The sequence below is a fragment of the Cynoglossus semilaevis genome, chromosome 9 (genome assembly GCF_000523025.1).
Source record: "Cynoglossus semilaevis isolate Cse_v1.0 chromosome 9, Cse_v1.0, whole genome shotgun sequence".
NCBI lineage: Eukaryota > Metazoa > Chordata > Actinopteri > Pleuronectiformes > Cynoglossidae > Cynoglossus > Cynoglossus semilaevis.
The window spans coordinates 13,474,970-13,495,530 of NC_024315.1; the positions used below are offsets into that span (position 1 = coordinate 13,474,970).

The 20,561-nt window shown below is 41.1% G+C and overlaps 1 protein-coding gene and 1 long non-coding RNA gene across 2 annotated transcripts in view; both read right to left on the reverse strand.

Moving 5' to 3' along the window:
- Positions 1-28: 28 nt before the first annotated feature.
- LOC112487520 (uncharacterized) lies at positions 29-6,630 on the reverse strand. The gene is made up of 3 exons (XR_003050674.1): positions 5,827-6,630; positions 1,932-5,204; positions 29-1,394 (listed from the first exon to the last, which is right to left on the reverse strand). It is a non-coding gene; the product is annotated as an uncharacterized LOC112487520 (long non-coding RNA).
- Positions 6,631-7,799: 1,169 nt separating this feature from the next.
- nomo (nodal modulator) overlaps positions 7,800-20,561 on the reverse strand; it is a 14,811-nt gene continuing 2,049 nt past the window's right edge. The window contains exons 6-31 of the mRNA XM_017035383.2: positions 20,437-20,509; positions 20,054-20,206; positions 19,224-19,361; positions 18,597-18,686; positions 18,161-18,266; positions 17,920-18,070; positions 17,395-17,572; positions 16,833-16,974; positions 16,247-16,378; positions 14,799-14,935; positions 14,619-14,706; positions 14,361-14,424; positions 14,187-14,282; positions 13,874-14,095; positions 13,325-13,407; positions 13,072-13,231; positions 12,676-12,802; positions 12,221-12,334; positions 11,958-12,085; positions 10,949-11,090; positions 10,699-10,782; positions 10,243-10,353; positions 10,028-10,129; positions 9,815-9,934; positions 9,609-9,701; positions 7,800-9,352 (exon numbers count right to left, since the gene is read on the reverse strand). Of these exons, the coding sequence (XP_016890872.1) occupies positions 9,221-9,352; positions 9,609-9,701; positions 9,815-9,934; positions 10,028-10,129; positions 10,243-10,353; positions 10,699-10,782; positions 10,949-11,090; positions 11,958-12,085; positions 12,221-12,334; positions 12,676-12,802; positions 13,072-13,231; positions 13,325-13,407; positions 13,874-14,095; positions 14,187-14,282; positions 14,361-14,424; positions 14,619-14,706; positions 14,799-14,935; positions 16,247-16,378; positions 16,833-16,974; positions 17,395-17,572; positions 17,920-18,070; positions 18,161-18,266; positions 18,597-18,686; positions 19,224-19,361; positions 20,054-20,206; positions 20,437-20,509 (3,166 nt within the window). The 3' untranslated portion in view covers positions 7,800-9,220. The remainder of the gene's footprint in view (positions 9,353-9,608; positions 9,702-9,814; positions 9,935-10,027; positions 10,130-10,242; positions 10,354-10,698; positions 10,783-10,948; positions 11,091-11,957; positions 12,086-12,220; positions 12,335-12,675; positions 12,803-13,071; positions 13,232-13,324; positions 13,408-13,873; positions 14,096-14,186; positions 14,283-14,360; positions 14,425-14,618; positions 14,707-14,798; positions 14,936-16,246; positions 16,379-16,832; positions 16,975-17,394; positions 17,573-17,919; positions 18,071-18,160; positions 18,267-18,596; positions 18,687-19,223; positions 19,362-20,053; positions 20,207-20,436; positions 20,510-20,561) is intronic.

The window sequence follows — 20,561 nt, forward strand, 5'->3', positions numbered from 1 at the left end:
CATGCTACGGCAACCAAGTGGACGAGCTGTAGGTGCATGAGCGAGTGGACGTGGAGTTGAGTGTGGGGTGTTAACATACGAGACCATATGAATGGGTTGTCACTAATGACGCCTCTCTAACTTCCTGTTGAGTATATTGTAATAAAAGTGTAAAAGTTTGATATGAAAGTAATGTGTTTGAAAATCAGAGATGTCAGTGGAAATAATCAAAGGGAAGTTAATATTTGTAATTGAATAAAATCCAGACTAAACTTTGTGTACTTCAAATCAATGAATGAATGAATGAATGAATGAATCAATCAATCAATATGCATACGTAACAAGGGAGTGGAGCTCTTGCCTTTCAGCATGAAGATCTCTGGTTCAAACACCTGCATCCAAAAACATTTCAAAACCAGATTTAAGGTTGACTGTTGGCTTTGGTTGCATAGACTGTCCTCTACGGCGCCATCTGTCGGAGAGGGCGATACTGCAAACCCACAGAGAAATAGAAAATCAAATAATAATAATAATAATAACATTTTTTATTCACTGGACTCTGTATTGAAACACACAGCAACTCTTCTCCATTGTTTTGATATACAGTATTTTTATGATGTAATATTTTTGATTGTGATTTTAATTAATTATTGGCTGTTACTTGACTTCTTGTTCCAGCTTTTTTGTTGTCATGTTTGGGATTCTCAATTTATCATGATTAATCATGAATAATCGTGATTAATCACGAATACATACGTACCTGCTGATACTCCAAATGCACAGAAACCTAACTAGATGAAGATTTGAAAAGCCGCCCCAAGGTCGGACATCATTATCACCTGGAGACTTATGGGACATGATGTTCTATGAATTATTGAATCTTTTCCTTCAAACCCTTCTCCTGAAGAAGGTCCAGACAGCTCACAAAGTGGAAGTACAGAGGCTCGGCCAGGTTCACTGATAATGATCTCAGACAACCTGACACTCCTGACTGCTCCACGGCTGCGTCCGTGACCAACCTGTTCTCTGTTTGTATCATCAAACAGCAGCTGGTGGCAGTGTGTGCTTTCAAAGACCATGTGTCCCTTTGAAATGTGTGTGTGTTTGTGTGTGTGTCCAACCTGGCATCTGACAGATGACAGCTAGCACAGCATACGGTGGTCGGCTGGGCTTGGATCAGTTGAATGCTGCTCTGTACAGAAGCAGAGGTCACCCCGTGACCCCGGAGTTGCAGAATGGGAGTCGACTGATAATGACGGGGGAGACATCAGCGATGAGGTCATCAATTAGAGAGGAACCTCCCTCCCATTTGTCCCAATTATGATGTCACGTTGACCACGTGGTGGAGGTAGGTTGGTTCTCCTGTTCTCCCTGTGTGTGTCAGGAGTTCCTCCAGCTCCCTGCAACAGTCCAGACTAACAAATAGGAAGAGATTTGGTTTAATGGTTCATTATAAATGGACTACAGTGTACCCTGTAAAATTAGCCAAATTAACATATTTAATCTTTGTTGATTCTGCAACAGTGACAGGCAAAACAACTGAGCACGTTTCCACGAGATGGCAGCACATGGCTACAAAAACAAATTAAGAAAATTCATGAGTGTCTTTCTTCAATTGCTACAAGTACATCCATTTTGAGTTCAGTTAAACAGGACCATGTTGCACATTGAGTCAGTAAATTGAGTGAATTGAAACTAAAAGATCATATAATTCGTTACATATACGTTTTGTGACTCTTTTATCTTGCTGCACCGTGTTGTTTGGCTCAGAAAATGGTCGGGAAACACTGCAGTAATTACAGCACTAAAAGTATTTATCTGTTGCACAAATCATTACACACTCTACAATTCTAACAGATTTTTTGTTGTAAAATTAGACATTCTTTATACTTGGTACACAGGAGGAAAAAGTCAGACTTTCATTGCACTGTTGAACCACTGTGTATTTTTACCGTGAATTTGAAAATAAACATCCTGAATCATGAATCCCTGATGATGAGTGGAATATGTGGTCGCTCAGTATTCCACTCTGACCAGCCCAGGTCCCAGGAGTGGAGCAGGAGGAGAAACAGAGCAGACCAAGAACCTTATTCTGACTCCATGTCCAGAACCTGAGAGGCTGATCATGTATTATTCACACACAGAGTCAGAGGATAGAGACCAGTGTTGGGGGGAGACAGGACATGTTAGGACAAACGGAAGGCTGCGATGGAAGGATTTGGTCACAAAAATGAGACAAAGGAAGACAAAAAAAGGTTTTCTGGTACGTTACTCAGAGAGGGAGACAAATAACAGCAGGTAGAAGTATTTGATATTTGAAGCTTGAGGTGTTCCTGCAGTCTGTTAAAATAACATGGATTAACTGTGTGTTCAAGAAATAATAAGAGGATGTACACTGAGATTATGGACGAAAAGCACTTGGTTTAAAAATATAAACATTGTAATTTTACAAATGAAGTATCATAAATTATTAGATTATATAACCTTTTTACTATCCTGCTATCAGTTTCTGGGAAGGACCAGGTGTCCTTTTGGGTTGGGTAGGTACACACGAACACTTTAGTAAGTACTCCACATAAACTTTCTTTAGCTCCTCAGGTCTAATCTTATTCCTTACTCTCATGTGACTTTAACAGTAATCCTAATTTGAGACTCCAAATACTGTCTCACCCAGTGGAGACCTCCAAACTGTCCTGACAGACATGTTGGACAGACAAAGGTTTCATTTCATCTAATCAAACATAATCACATCCAATCTATAGACAAGTGTCCCCACAGGTATAGCTATACCGGGAACACACACACGCCCTCACTACCGCCCCTCCTGATGGTGTTCACAGCTCACCTATCAAATTAAATGAGAACACAACCCCTCTCATGTTCTCACCTTTCCGACTGTTTCCCTGTTTAATTAATCTAATTAATCTGAAAACCACTTCTCTCCACCTTATCAGAACACGTGTGTGTGTGTGTTATCTGGTGGCAGCATCATCATCCTCACCCCCGTCCTCCAACCACTGCTCGGCAGAGTGTGAAGGGTGAGACGTGGAAAACTTTAATCCCGCCTTTCCTCCCCCTTTCATTATCCTCCATCATCCTGAAAGATGGGATTTTTCAAAAAGCCACGATGTATTTATAGATCTCAAACGCCGGCCTCGATGGGACGACGGTGACAGATGTGCTCATCACCGACTCCGAGTCCAGACGTGACATCGTGTCTGGTTTGATGTGTGGTCCAAGCTGAGCCTTCACCATCACTAAAACAAACCTCATGAAAATGGAGTCTCGCCCACACTCTGAACATTCATCACTGCACTGGACAGATGTGGAACTCCAGTGTGACACATAGTGGTCAGCTGCAGTACTGTCTGATCACTTTTTTTAGCCCAAGTCTAACTACACTATCCTGTAGTCTGACTGTTAGAAACACCATCAGAGAATCTAACAGGCATCCAGTCACACTCACCTTCAAACCCCTGCAGGATTAGGTCAACTGTTCACTCTAACACTCTAAAACCTAGTACTAGTCCTTTAAAAGCAGAGTTTTCTTCACACCCGGACCTTTTCACACCAGAACTCTTAATATTCCCACCGCTGTCTTCAGTCTAGATTAATTCAGGCCCACGCTCGCTCTGGAAGGGCAGCTGTAACAAGGAGTTGAGCAATAATCAATACTGTTAACGCTGCAAGCTAATGTTTACATTAACATTCACAGCTGATCCTGCTGATGGACTGAGGGGAGGTCCCAGCCAACGGAGGCTCGCTGGACCAGACCTCCTCCGGGGGAGCGGGGGCGACAGCAGCCACAGCTCCACCTGCTGTCCTCCACGCTGTGACTTTGTTCAAGGACTCGTGTAACTTAAATCTGATCAACTTCTCCCTCACACACCACATAACGCCTCCCCTCCCTCCCCCTCTACTGTGACACTCTTCCTCTCCCTCCTGTCAGGCTCCATTGACCACACAGATCACAGTATAGACTGTGGCACCAGTGCATCGGAACAGTGAGCTGAGGAAAGCATTGACGGAATGGAGAGGAGCCGGAAGACAAAGGGAGATGGATGGAGAGGAGTAGGGGGAGAGACTTCATCTCCCTCACAGCCTGACAGCCTTTTATTACTCTGATGTCTGAGCTTTTATCACTGTGCACTCAAAAATCTTTCAAAGCCACACGGACGGGCTACAGCCATCCAGGTGGTCCTAAGTGGAGGAGTGCTTCAGGCCCAGTGGCCGGGTCACTGAGACCCTCTGAAAGTTTGGACAGGACTTAAAAGGGTGAGGTGACTTCACCTTCTCAACCTGTTCACAAACAGAAGAATGGAAATCCAGGGGGCACTGGTGTGAAATTTGTGGACTGGCAGATAACACGAGGAGTGTGTTTGTATGTTCACGGCTGCAGAAGAACTCACCAAGGCCGGAATATAAAAACAGAACATTGCCAGTACGTTGGGGCGTTCAATGGAAAAAAAAAAAATTTGAAAAAAAAAATATCTTTAAAAATTGATGAACTCAACGTTAAATATTTAGAGAAGAAATGGTTTAACAACAGAATAAAATTTGACTTCTGCATTTAAAGCACCAGTGAAACAGTGAATATTTTTGACTCACCATAACGAGTGAAGACGCTGAATCAATAAAATAGACACCCGCCCCTGGAGGGGAAAAAAAGGGGGATTTAAACTAGCAACCATCAAATCACAAGCCTGATAGAAAGAAGCAGAGTCATATTTCAACTTACCTGTCTTTTCATTTCCGGTAAAAACTGAAAACACATTTATAAGAAGTGAATTTCTGTCCACATACCAGATCAAGAAGCTGGTCGTGACCTGATGTCAAAGGTCATCCTTTAGAATTCTACAGAGAAAAAAATTCTCTGATGGAAACACCACTGGGGAAGAGAGCAGACTGACATAAAGAAGACAAAGATTTTAATTTGTCTTAAAACTTTTTGACTTCCATCGGTTTTCCGTGTCCTTGTACTTTTAATCAAACCTGTCTGTTCTTAATTATCTGCTGTGCAGAACTGAAAACAACACCTACATTTCAAGTTCAGTCGGGGACAACTGTCGTTGCATGTCACTACCACCTCCCTCTCCTCTCCTCTCACCTCTCCTCCCCCCTCTCTCTGGTGTCTCCGCAGAAATGTCTCCACTCTGACTCACAGAGACAGACGTTTGATTTAAATGCTGGACTGGTCTCAGTTTTACTTCAGAGCTGCTAAATCTCTGGGGGAAAAAAACAGAGCGAAAAAAATAATTATTGTTCATCATTCAACAATGATGATGGTGACGAGGAGGAGCTGCTGTGTCATCATGGTGTCATATGGTTTTAACAAAGCACATGAAGACCTTAAAAAATCTTATAATTTAAATAAGTACGTTTTCATATGTTTTCAGACAATTAAATGTTTAGCACAAGCAGTAGAGGAAGTTTGGCCAATGAACATAATGAACAAAACGAGATTAAAGTAAAAAAATAAAATAAAAATAAATTAAAAAACCCAGCATAATAATGCATAATGAATAATAGGTAACAGGGTAAATATTCATTTAAGCCAGCTTTAATTTGGTAGTTCTCAAACTGTGGTATACATACCACTTAGGCTCCCTCTATTGGTACATTTGAGTATTTTTTCTATTAGAGGTACATGAAACACTGCAGGTTTGGGAATTTGTTAAAAAGAGAGTGGACAGTGTAGTGCTGTCTGAAAAATAGTCTTAAAATCTTGGTTAAAAATACATTCTCTTCTTCACACGCTGGTCTGAACAGTGTAGGTCTGTGCTGCTGTGTTTTAACATTGATCAGACAGGTTGTACTGGGAGAGACAGATGTTTAGTTTCACCTCACCCGGGAGAGGGAGATCCAAAAGATCCAGAACCACTGGTTTAAGCTGTGAATAGTAAAAAAAACAACAACAAAAAAAAGTGTTAAAGGCCAACTCTTAGCGTTTGTCTGCCCACACGGGAACATTCACGCTGGTTTTCATCGCCCACAAAAAGCTGCCTTAGATTCTGTTCCACATCCTCTTCGTCGCAGCCCAACTTGTCATCGTCGCCAATGAATATTTAATTCCTTTCCTCCTCACTGGCCTTCTCATCAAATGTCTGCTATTAGTGAGCCACAGACAGTGTATGTGTGTCTGTGTGCTGCCCCTCCCTCCACATCTCTTCCTCTCCCCTCCGTCTACAGTACAATGACTTGTGTTCTGGCCAATGCAATATGACTGGTAGAGGTGACTCAGCCTGGGCTTCATGCCACTGGAGTTTGGGCTGATATGAATGGAGAGGGGTGATGTCAAGGGACAATGTTTTTTTCCAAATGCAGCAGACTGTGTCTTCCTCCCCCAGAAAAGTACCGCAGTGTAGATTGATGTGAAAGTTTTGGTACATTATGGATCTTTTTTTTCCTGTGCAGACCTGGTTTTAAACGCTTCCATAAATCCACATGTTGCTGAGGACAGAGAAGCCTGAACGACTGTTTGAAGGAGAAACAGACTGAGCTCTGGGAGCAGCAGTTATAATAATCCTGTTTACAGAGAATCACACTAAGGGTTGGAGAAATGTGATAATTAATGTGGTGAAAAGCAGCGGCACCCAGAAAGGCCAAAGAAGCAACGAAGCAATGGAGTCCAAGTTAGCACAGATTGATCACAAAAATGATCTTAAAGTGTATTGGCTACAATATATATAAATATATATTTATTTACATATATTTGCACACACATATACTGTATATACGTATATATATATATATATATATATATATACAGTATACATATATACATACATGTACATACATACACACATTTTATATATATATATATATATATGTGTGTGTGTGTGTGTGTGTGTATACATATATGCTTAGGTACCTCAACATTAGCTAACAATATAACTTAAGGTTAGTCTAAATAACAAAATCTGACCAGAGAAAAACCAAGGTAACCCAGAAACATGCTCTGAAAATGATAAGGCAAATAAAAACATATTTTGCAGACGGCCAAAAATCCTTCATGTTCACGGTCGGGTCCACAGCAAATGCTGTGACAACATTGTGTACTGTGATTGTACCAGTATTTATTACACACCTCAGTGCTGCTGCTGCTGCTGTGGTAACGGTGGGTAAATGTGATTGGTCAGAACAACAGCAGACACTGATAAGACTTGTACCATTTTTGCAGACTGAACACTTGCATTAGTTTTTTTGTCTATAAAGTTATATAAAGGCAAGTATATCTATATTTAGCCCTGCTGACCTAACAATGTTCCACAGTGATTTTTGCAGGGCCTTATCAGCCTTTGCAGCCTAAGCTGGATTTGGCCTTTGTGCAACAAAACTCATTAAGACAGTATTTGCTGTAGGACACACTTCTGTGAAGCCCACACACCCAGACGTGGCCTACACCAACACAAATGTGGCCTGTTAGGTCCACGTTTTCAAACATATCTATCTGTCTAGCTATACATTTATATGACCATGAAAAACATTAGCATTATTTACATATAGACGGACATGTATGCACACACATATGTATGTTTAGTGGTCTAAATGTATTTATATATGTATACATATATATAATATATACGTATATATATATATACACATACATAGACTGTATATATAACCATATATACAGTACTGTATATATATTCCCGAGTCCTTTCCCCATTTAAGGATTGAGTTCTTTCTGCTGAGCTCTTCAGTCTTTAACTTCTTTTTAACAAACATTCCTTTGGTCTTGACATTATTAACTGTCCAGAACAGCTGATGAAATATATCTTTTATGCTGGTGAATGAACATAATGAGATCATTTTGATCATTTTTTAAATTTCCATCATTTAATTCCCATTTGCTGCTAATGTTTAATTAAAAATCCACAATACACTTTTGTTCCTTGTGAAAAAAAAGATCTTTAGCTCTTTTCCCTCATTTTTGAATACTCAAATCATGCATTACACTGCCCCCTAGAGTATAAACAGTCATGTTCTTTCTGGTTAAACTTTATTTATCTCAAAAACAACAAACAAACAGATTCTGACCAAATGACAATCACCCCCCCACCCCCCACCCCCTGCAAAAAAAATCACTTTCCCAGAAATGAGGAATAATTGGAATAACCTTTAACGTAGTTCACAGTCTTTGGCCTTTTCATGTCTCAGTGAATGTCAGCACATAATCCTGAGCACATTTGGCCTCTATTTTTTTTTTTACAGTGCATCCAGGAGCTGAGCCTGAAAACAAAATTAAATTTTCTTTTTTACTTGTTTTTAACTCATTTTTCTGATTTTCTCCTGTGTGGGATTTCTACTAAACTAGAGAATCCTTAAAAAAACAGTTTTAATATATGACATTAACATCTGATTAGACACACAATAAATTAATCAATAATTAATTAAGTCCACTCTCCTCATCATCATCTTCATCATCCTGGGGTGAAAGAGAAACTGACAGGAAGTCAATTCTTTGTCCTGCTCATCAAAAAATGCATCAGTGGAGTGTGTTTCTGTGAACACTCATGTATGTAACATGCCTGACTACAGCTCAAATCTTTGTCTAAATCCTTGTTTGTTTCCAATAAAGAAGATGAATCTGCAGTGACACATCAGTGGTCACTGTTTAAATATGATGCCACATGAAATGGAGTTGGTGGAGTAATCTAAGACAAACGTTTCAGACCTAAAAATTAATTCAGATAATTAGGGGGCATTACAAAAATGTTTTACTTTCTGTCTGTTCATAAACTTTTGAATTTCTCATGTTTTTGTTTCCCACAAACTGTAACAGCATGTTTTCACAACAAGCCTTAAAAACGATTTATTAAAACAAAATATTTTCACTGTTTTTTTTTAATTATTATTACACCAATGACCCTGATCTTTTCTTAGGTTCGTGTTAGATTTCTGTCTTGAACCTACTGCTCCGTAAAGAGACTGACATCACACTCATCCTGGTATTTTACAACGTAAACTAAAGAGATGTTAGCTTAGCTGAATATTTAATAAATTAAGGTTTGTAAGTGTTTCGTGAAAAAAGAAGTGTGGCGGAAAAAAAAAAGACAAAACAAGGTGTAAAATGTCAGCTCTCAGTCCAGTGCTGCTGTTTGGCAATGTGTGTGTGTGTTTTAGTGATTGTTGTTGGACTTTGCAGCACCAACCTCTAACCACCAACTGCTGATGGAGTCAATGCCAGTGTTGGTGTCTTATTCCGCTGATGATGCCTGAGCCAAGTCCTGGTTTGCACTCATGTTCGTCTGGCCTTCGGTCTCTTGGCCTGACGTTTGGCCTCGTCTACGGCTGCACTGTCTCCGCTGACTTGAGACATGTTCCTCACTCCCTGAACGCGGTTCACAAGCTGAAACAGCAGCGGGATCACCTGCACAACACGGCAGCAGACAGATTTCAGATATTTATATGTCCAGGAAATTTTGTCCTACTATTCTACCTCTTTCTCTACATCTTCAACTTCTCTTTTTTCTTCCTGCTAAACCCTTCAGGGGGCGCCACAGCAGACTTGCCTGCCTCTGACCCTATCCCCTTCTCCTGTTACTGCAACCACAGACAGAGACGCCTCCCATGGTCGCTTAGAACTTTCCCTGATATATCTGCTGCAGGTGGCGCTGTCACTGTACCTTCTCATGATTGTATGCTGCCAACAGGAGCAGCAGAGTAAGAGGCAGAGCAATGTAAGATCCCTGGGCCACGTCCTGGTCGGGTAGTTTACGCTGGGAGTGGGACGAAAAGAAGGGTCAGATTAATATTTAAAGTGCTTTTCTCAGGAATTACATTGTGTTGTTTTGTTTTCATCATCATCATCGTTGCCATAAGTCTGTCTTACAGTGGGGTTAAAGGTGAGCGTCACGTGTTTGTGGTATCCTGTGGAGGTGAAGGAGATCTGAGGCAGAGTGAAGTCGAACTGAGAGCGAGACAGTGTGGAGTGGAGCATCAGGACGTAGCCCTGGACCAAACACAGAGAAACAAACTGCTGTGAACCAAGGTTTCAGTTTGCTAACAACGACTGATCATAGGACGAGTAAATGAGGGCAGTTACTTCTCCGTCCCTGTCCAGAGGAGGGAAGTGGAAGAAGAGCGACTGTCCCAGAGAGACAGTGTTGATGGGGTTGTCTAGGTTGTCACTCTTATACAGCTTCACCTGAACAGACAGAAAGGACAGCGATATTTCAATCCCACCAACTGAAATCTCTAAAGTACACAGATCATATCAAATGTTGAAGAACATTGGACATCATCATGAAGAGACAGTACTGATAATGTTGGTAGATGTTCTGGAGACGTGATGACGTTTCCACTCAGGTCAAACTGATTGATCTGTCTGAAGGCAATGATGTTGACTCCTTCAATGTCACTGCTGCCAACCTGAAGGACAATAAAAACACAGACTTTATATCATGTAAACCCAATAAAACTAGGAGCTTCATACCAGTTGTACACCCTGTGATAATAAGACATTTCCTGTCCTGTGTCACAGATCTGTCCTGAAGGTGTGACTCAAATTAGAGACTGAGACATCACAGCTTTTGTTCAGCAGACAGAAAAGCCGGCATGTTAGAGCTGAAGATGAAACATTATCACAGTGTTTCTGGAGTCTCTTCAAAAAATAAGTGACCAATGTTCCCAGTTCATTATTCTGTGACTGCAGTAAAAAAAAAAAAAACAGTTCAGACTGACATTCAATAGCAGTGTGTTGAACACCATCCTCACCTCCACTGCCCTGTGCTGAGGTAAAGCTCTCTCTATGTGATCGTTCCCTTCTGCACGGAGCTGAATCAAATACTTGCAACCAGGCTGTACACAAGGAAACACAGCATTAATTCAAGTGATTCAGGGCAGAAAAGTTACAAGAAGTACAGTCAAAATACACAGTTGAAGCAAGTAAAAACTTCTTTTTGACCGTTAACCGCCAAAGCCTGAGGAAGTTAATTAAGATTAGAAGAGTTCCCCGTGGCCTCACCAGCAGACCCCGGAGTCTGAAGCGTCCCTCCTCATCAGTGACTGTGTCCTCACTGTAGAGACTGCACTCTCCTTGACCCACAGCCTCCACCGCCACGTCCCGCTCTGCATCTCCGCTCAGGGACTGCACTGCTCCGTAGCAGCTGAGGAGGAGACAAAGTCATGGAATTATGATGCTGATAAGAAATTCTTTTTTTTTTTTTACACAGACCAGAAGTAGGAGCCACACAGCAGATAATCTGGCTGCTCAGAGTATAAGAAACTGCGACAGCCAGAAATAAAGACGGGTCGGACCAGAAGTGGACCTAATGGAGACATTTGACACTTCTGAAGGTGACTAATGAAAGTTAGATGATCCTGAAAACACCATCCATTTACTTGTTGCCCCTAAAAATTTGGTTCTCAAACTACAGCATGTGAACCACTGGTTACTTGAGCTCCCCCCAGTGGTATGCTTGGAAGTCTGTTGACCCTGTTAGGCAGTAAAATGGAGATATGGTACTCATGTCTCTAAACTCTCAAAAACTAGAACAACTCCATATTCTACTGAACAATAAACAGACCAAAATAAGTTGTTTTAAAACTATGGTTCATTAAGCACTGATAGTACTTGGTTTCCCTATAGTGGTACACACGGGAATCCTCTTTCCTTGTGGGGACTGCAGTTGTGGTGTGTGTGTGTGTGTATATGTATATATATGTATATGTGTATGTATATATGTATGTATATATATATGTGTGTGTGTGTGTGTGTGCTACTTCATTGAACAGTGTGTATATGTCTGATAAAGCACCCAATTATCTCATTAAGATTCAATTCTCTTGTTCATATATTGGTCTAAGCTGAACACAGTAGATCTGTATTTTAATGTCTGTCCTACTAGTAGTACAGAGAGGCTGAGTTGGTCCACAGTGTGAACCACAGAATATTTACACAGTATGTAAACCTACTTAGAACCTCTGTAATTAATGGACTAACTGATTAATGTAACTGTTGAATAACTGAGTACCTGTATGCAGTCTTGATGCCACTTATGTCAATACTGAGGTTTTGACCTTCCTCCACAGAGATCATCTGAGACGACGGCTCAAACCTGAACTCCTTCATCATTGGCTTGAAGTAGTACTGACCTGGGCTCTGTGGGAAAGTTAAAACACCCATACACCTCAGTTAAACAGAGGTTGAAGCTAACAAACAATCAGCTTCACCAGACTGATGTTCGACAACACTGGGATAAATAGGTTAAAAAAAAAAAAAATTCTGGTTCGGTACCAGGTTGTTAAAGGTGAGAAGACCAGTGTCCTGGGTCAAAAGGTTGGACCTGAAGTTGGTTCCACTCAGAGACAAGAGGACACCAGACAGAGGCTGACCATCCTCTGATTTAATCTGAGAGAAAAGAGACAGGATAAAATTATGGGCCTTATACTGGTTCACTCTCCAACTCTGCATATATATATATACACACTACTAGATGTATAAATATACATATATATGCATATCTATAAATATAAAACTATATAAATACATCCACATATACATAAAAACATATGTACATATACAGTACAATTAAATATATACACATACAGTATAGGTACATATAAACACAGACATGTTTTGTGTTAAAAATACTATGGGAAACGTAGCGTCCATATCAACATATCAAAAATACACTATGTGTTTAACATGTGATGCCATCTAGTTCATGTCAGACAGAAGGTCACTGTTACCTTGAAGGTCACACCAGCCAGAGCGAAGGCCTTGAAGTCTCCCTGGGATTCTTCAACAGGACTCAGAACAAATCCTTCTTTGCTGGCGCTGATGTTGTACTGACGGTCACTGTGCAGTGGACCCACACTAGAGCAAAAGATTTAATTAAATTAAAAACTGAAAAGGAGATATTTTGGTTAAAAATGCCTGACCAGCAGTAATAATACACTTGAGTGGACTATTGTTTGTTTCTTTGACAAAATCACAAATGTAAAACTGCACATCTGAGATTTATCAAAACTTTCATTCCACAGTCCTGTCATAGTCCAGGTGGACATCAGTGTTGTGTGTTGTCTACTGTATCTTGTTGTTCCCTCCAACCTTTCTTTTTATGTTGAGTCAGTGGGACGTCCTACCTGTATGCTCCCATCTCATCAGTGGCCACGGTGATGAGCAGATCAGCTGATCCTCGTTCTGTGATGGAGATCTTCACACCTTCTAACTCTGGTGAGACCTTGCCCTTGAGGAAAAGACCCGCTCGTCCTGTGATGTCCACCAGCCGACCTGGACACGACTCTGTCAAAGAAGGTTTTTTTATGGTTCACTGTCGGATTTTGTTGACATAAAAAAAGCCAGACAACATCAGAACAAGGGAAAAAAAGATTTGACCTCCAGTGATGGTGGCCTCCACCTCTGGAGGGTAGAAGAGCAGCTCCTTAGAGGAGGGAGTCACAGTGATCTTCTCTCCAGCCCTGTACAAACATGTTGTCATGTTATCATCGTTATTCATAGAATAAAAACAAATGAAATTATCTCTTCACTGGTGGTCGGATTTGTAATTGGAGGGGCACTGAAGTCCTGCACTGTGGGTGTGCTGTACAAGCACTAAAAAACAAACCAAAAATAATCTTACTACAAAGACTAAGGCTTCTTCTCCTTGTTCTTTTTCCTTTATTTGCCACTATGTTTAATCCTCTCCCAGAAACCCTAGTGATTGACACATGGCACACGAGACCAGTGGGCTGCATGTTTTTTTGGAACTTGCTCAATACACCAAAGTCCTGCCATGGCTGGGATTCAAACCCCAACCATCCAATTAAAGGCCTGCTCTGTTTCACTGTACATGTCAAAAACCTATGTGGACATCTTTTACTTTTATGTGACATTTAAGGGTAAAGCAAAGTTTACTATCAACCAAACATCAGTGAAAACACAGACCTGGCCCAGTAGGAGAACTCGTAGTGGAACGGTCCCGTCAGTTCATCAGCCTTCTCCTGGATTGGCGGACTGTCATCCTTCGCTCCTCCGTCTTCCTCTGCGGCTCGACGCTCCCGTTCCTGGCGACGTACCTCGATCTCCTGCAGCTGCTGCTCCTGCCGCTGCTCTTCCAGGCTGCGCAGTGGACCCAGAACGAGTGCCGGCTCACTTTCGATGGACGACCTGATGGAAAGAGGAAAAACCAGGAAGTTTAGAAAGACTCGTGCTCAACAGTTAAAGTAAAAAAGAAAACTTACAGGGCAGTAAGACTCACTTGATGGTCACAGTGACATCAAGGATCTTGTCAGTGGTTATGAGACCGGTCATGTGATGTCGTACCGCGGTGAGGGTCAGGATGCTGGGGGCCGAGCTGTAGGAGACATTTAACATTGGTGACCTAAGTGTAGAAGCAGGAACCTTCTCATCAGAGAAATGAATGAAAGCTCACGTGTCGTAGATGTAGAAGTCCTGCTCAAACTGGTGGCAGGAGCGGGGGGTGACTTTGTAAACACCTGGACAAGACAGTTTCACTTGATTAATGACTTTGCTCCAGTTTTATATTTAGCTGCGTCTGACACAGACCTCTTGGCTGAAAAAACTCTGACTATGCATCAGGGAACGGCTGTTACGCCTGATGTTGTCTTTTCAAATATGCTAAATCATGCCATGTTTAGCTAATGAGAGGTGAGCAGAGGATGAAGCTCACCGGGTTTGGAGAGGCAGAAACGGTTCACTCCCTTAGACAGGTTGTACATTCCCACATTCTCAGGTTTGCTGCCATCTTGGAAGAATTCCTGCGCAGGAGAAACAAACCACAGTGGGATCAGAATAAAAACAGTAAAAGAAAAAAAACAACTGCCACTGAACTTGGGTATTGACTGCTCACCAAAGTGATGGCATGTGACAGTGAGCAGCGCAGGATGTAACCAATCTGTCTGAACTCCACGCCCAGGACATCAGAGTCCAGAACTTCCACTTCCATGGACTTGTGTTTCCAGCACCACTCCTCATGAGAAATACTCACTGAGAGGAGAAAGGGGGAAAAAAAGCTTATGGTCGACACTGAAAAAGTAAGTCTATCACACATCATTCACATAATAGAATCAGCAGTTTAGGCTTCAGTGTCTCGTACTTCAGCACCTATTGTACCTAGACTGGTGGAGCCGAGAGGGAACTGCTGACATTCTCCTTCCCTCACCCCCTCCCTCTCCTCCGCCCCCCATTGAGCCACAGCTGCCTGACACTGTCAGCAAAAAGATGTTTAAAGTTAAAAGGAAACACATGTAGAAAATTATTCAATCTGTCATGGAGGCCCAGGAGGAGTGAGATGATGGGCAGGGATTCTACTTAATAAAAAATTAAAAAAATCAGTAGAAGAAGCTGTAGATGTAAGATGGTTCCCACCTCTATCTAGCTACCAACGCCAACAATGCCTGTTGTGACCTCCTTTCACAGACATTCTTCATCTTCACCTCCATTTGCACTAAACTGCCCTCCAGCAGGCTCAGTTTCTTGGAGGACAGTAGTGTTAGCAGGTGGAGGTGGCTGACCAGAAGGTTACACATCATGAAGATCCTTTTTAGACAAGGAGGCTGCTCGGCCTCAAAGGCAAGAAGAAAAAAAATGAAGCTCAGCTGCAGCTTCTTCCTCCAGGCAAGGAGGTCAAAATAAAACTCCAGTCTGTTCTGTCAGCACTGTGCAAGGCTGCGACTATCAAACACACTGCTCAGATTTTTAACTGTGTGCTCCAGTTAACAGGAGCATTTAGGTCATAAAATAAATTAAAAAAAACAATGAAATTACAATGAAATTTGTATATTTTAACAACTAACTGAAGACCCTTCTACAACGATAGGGAAAAATACTATCCTAAGTACCCTTATTAATGAGAACTTTTAATATTATAAGTTATAAAGGGGAAAATATGACTTTGGACCAGGCTTTGCCTTGGGCGCCACCTGCTGAAGGACAGCTGTAATAAAGTAAAAAAAAGAAAATTGAATAAAATGATTGAATAAGCTCACATAAACATAAAAGTATAGTAAATCAAAATAATAAAAAACTTCTTTCATTTTTTTCATACAAACAGTTAAATAAAAAAAAATTAAATAAAATACTGACAATGGTAATAATTGATAGCTTGTCTGTCACCCACTCCTTGAAAATGAAAAACTGTTGACCGTCACGGGGGATTTGAGTTAAACTTGTATAACTTGTAAACTTGTATAACTTTTGTGTTCTAATATTATTCCAGACACTAAAATGAAACCTTTAATTAATGTCTCTGTGTTATTGTGTGCATGCTGATGCTTGAGAGACAGTTCTGCTTCTTACCTTTGTATTTTCCAGGCAGAACGTTGTCAAAGGAGAAACTGAGGATTTCGCTGCTGCCAGACAGAGCCACCGTCCATCTCTCTCCTTGTCGACTCACTGGTTGCAGCAGGACAGAGAGGTCATCACAGGAGGCTGTAGGTCAACCAGAAGAGAAGAGGTCAGCTCATCAGACAGTAGGAACTGACAACCACAGAACTGTGGACTTCTGTGAGGTGGTGTCGTTGACAGAGGGCTGTCAATCAATTCACATGAATTGTTACGATTGGTTCAAAATGCGTTGCACGTTTGATCTGTTCTCAATGTTCGTGAAGGACATTTTTAAAAAGAATTTAAACTCTTATAAACGTGGACAAAACATAGGCATCAGGACAATTTCTTAAATGATCAGAGACTGGGTCACTCTGAGGTTGTGTCTGGGCCGCATGTGGGCTGCAGGCCTCTTTTGATTACGGCAGATTTATTATATTATTCAAAATAATTTAGGGATTTAGACATTCTTTTTAGATACATTTTAATTCTTCGTACCTGTGATAAGTGATTTTCTTTATCTGAAGGTGGAGCTATCAAGTAGAACTGAGCCGGTTACCTAAGCAGTAGACTTTTCCGGAGACTGAAGCCATGAACTGTGTGAAGAGGAGGTCAGTGAGGGGCTGGTCCACTAGGGAGATGTGGAGGGCTTGAGGCTGCAGAGCCAGTCCAGCTTTGACCTCTGTCTCAGGAAGAGCGACCTTTAAAAAAATTTGTGGAGGAGAAATTAAAGTTACGCAGTAGAATATTTTTATACTTGTGCTCAACAAGAACATCTTAGAGAAGGATGTTTGAAAGTCAAATGGTTGGAAGAAATTTCAGGTCATTTCAACAGGACCTGCTGGAACTGTGGAGCTGTGACTGTAATCAGTGAGTGTAAATGACAGCTAATATAATGAGGATTCAGAGTCTCACAGTCCAGTGAATTAAAGATGCTCTGATTTGATTTGTAATTCAACACGTGTTCTAATTTCACCCTGTTATCAGACAGTCCTGTTTCACCAAAGATAACACAGACAGTGTCTTTGCTTTTAATGGATTTATGAACTGGTGCAGACCAGACTATTGATATGTCCTGGCTCCACTTGTTAAAATGAAACTGCAGAAGATTTAAGTCTTACTTGGACGCTGTAGTCTCCAGGTTTGGCCTGAAAACAGAATGACCCCTGGGGATCAGACTCGATGACCCTGTTGAGCGTCTTCACCTGACCCCGGTGGCTCAGAGTGACTTTGTAGCGACCCTGCTGCTTCATGCCTTCAGGCAGACGACTGATGGAGATCTGACCACAGACACTGAACCTGGAGGGTGAAATAGTACCATCACAGTCATCGATCGCAACAAGACAATAGAAAAGTCCTGTCCTGTCCTTCACTCATGTCTACAGAGTAAAGGACAGACAGGAGAAAAAGCAAGTTGAGGAAAGAGGAGGATCAACAGGTCAAGAAGAGACACAACTAGAGACAGACAAGAACTAGACAACAAGGCAAAACATGACATGATGAGATAGATAAGAGATGAGTAGACGTGAAGAGACAGCACGCTGTGAGACAGCACTAGACCAGACACAGAAATGAATGGAAGGGATGAGAACCAACGTTCACTGACAACAGCTGACTGACTGAGTGAGGGAGCAAACTGGACGTACCCTGCTGTGATGACATCAGGAAGTTGAGGTGTGTTCGGGGCAATCTTCACCGTGATTGGCTCAAAGAACATCAGCTCCTTGTTGACACGAATGGTGTAAGTACCAGCTGTCATGTTCTCCAGCCGGAAGGACCCGTCTTCTTTACTCAGAACTGTAAAGACAGAAAGAATTCACAAAGAGGTTTCATCAAATTTTACTATAAATACAATACAATGTTAAATTTCATTTGTGTAGTAATAACCTTTGATCTGATTATTGAGGGACACAGTGGCGTCGGAGACACCCTCTCCTCCCACACTGTTGAGGACCCGGCCCGTCACGGAGAAGCCCATGACCTTGAAGATGGGCTGCACAAAGACAAGCACCAAAAACTGTTAAATCCACATTATAAACAAATCCACCTTCTTCAACAAAGTTAGCAAATAAATTATTTATCATGATTAATCACAGGTAATGGTTGATGCAGGTTGACGTTTTGACTAAAAAGTAACAAGAAAATCTACAAAAGTAAAAGCAAAAATGTATCTTGATAGGTTTTAGTCATTCAGTCATTGAATATATACAGTGGCTGAAACTCTCATTAATTTCAAAACTTAATTAACAACAGTAATTCAACAATTTTTACAACCCCTAGTTGTACCAACTGAAATGAAAAACATGGAGAAATCAAAGTTTACCTCCAGTTTTAAACTGTTGTGCTCGACCTTGAAATTCATCCTCGATGGAGCGACATCAAAAGTGATTCTTTCTCCTCTATAAAAAGGCACCTGAGGGGATTAATGTATTAATTTATAGATAATATAATTCAATGACAGCGCATTTAGCTGGAAGAAGGCCTGCATGTAAAATGAGTGTGTGTGTTTCTGAAAGAGAGAGAGAGGGAGGGAGAAGAAGAGTGAGAGAAAGAGGGCGAGCGAGTGAGAGAGATGCACAGATTGTAAAAGCAGCAGGAAGTCAACCACAGAATGGAAACCAACAGCTGAATATGTGTTCACATGAGTTCCATACACATCATTTCATCACATGTAAAATGTTCAGAGACAGCAGTGAATAAAGACAACAGGCCCATTAGACAGCAGCACGACATGATCTAAGAGGAGCACTCAGCCCCCTGGTGTTAGAGCAGTGGGATTGCAGATAAAGTTGCAGTTGAATACAATGTTGGATAAATAGATGAACAAAAACACAGCACCAGGGGATTTAAAAATGTTCAATTAAATTACATTTGTGTATTTCACTGACAGCAAATTGATCTTGCTGCTGAGCAAAAACGCGTTCTGTCTCACTGACAGTAGAAAACGCACCACAGTGTAGGCTCCACTGGCCAGAGAGGGAAAAGTAAAAGTTCCATCTTCCCTGGACTGAACGCTGCACAGATAAACCAAAGAGTCGTCTCCGGCATCTGCTCCGTCCACAGGAGTCATGTTACAGTCACTGATGACCTGTGGAAGAATAACACACAGGTCACTGACTTAATTAGTACATTGTTGACACACTGTGACAAACTAGTTCATACATTTTACATTTTATAATATTTTAATATCTGTTCTAAATGTAGCTATTATTTCAAGAGTTTAATCATCTCATATAGATAAGTGTAAGCAAATATATTTTTTTATATATTTTACCCAAATATCTGCTTATTATGTCAACAATCAATCAATAATAACCTCAGAGGTACTGCATACTTCAAAAACTATGCCATGTGTTGGAGTGTGGGGGCAAAATTTCCCATAATGCAGTGGTTCCTCAGCTTCTTTTGGCTCGTGACCACATTTTGACACCAGAATTTCAGGTGACCCCAGAGGCATTTTAGTAGCCATCACTTGTGTCATGTCATTGCAGCCGTCAATCAAAATGTACCAGCTCAGATACTTTTATATGCTGCATTTTATTTAAACTGGATTAATATTCATGAAAGTGAAAGAATACAGTTGTTTAAGACTGTGTGTGATGTTTTTAATCATAATTTTAAAAGAGTAATAAAGAGTTGAAAAAAAATATATATATATTTTATTCAGTAAATTTGTTGGATCAGTTACTTCAATGATCACTTGGCGACCTCTAGGTGGAAAAACAGTGCCATAAGGCATCATGGTTAGTTAGAAATCACACCATAAGTTTGGACTCCTACCTCTTTGTTAACAGTGGCTGAGTACAGCAGGAAGGTGACCTCCTTCATTGGTTCTCCATCACTGCGAACTTCTCCTGAGACGTCGTAACCTCCAACCACCAGATGGTCAGCGGCCACACCGTTGGCATTGGAAACATGGGCCGTGGTGGAACTCTAGAGTAAAAGTCGCCACAGTTATGGTGATGGCCAGAATGACATCATCATCACCATCATCACCACCATCACTACCATCATCATCACCATTAGAAGCTGAAGTAAGTAATATTATTTCAGCTTGGATCACTCTTAAAATAAAACAGACTGTGACGTCGCAACATAAGATAAAACATATCTGTTGTGTCTCAAGAGAAACAATAAATACATGTTAAAATGTTTTTACAAACCTGCTCCAGAGTCCATGAAGGATGGGAAGCAGTGATGTCATAATTTCCAGGAAGCACCTTGAAGAAGGTGTACCTGTGTTAGAGACAAAACAAACAAGAAGATCATAACATATCAGTCATTTTAA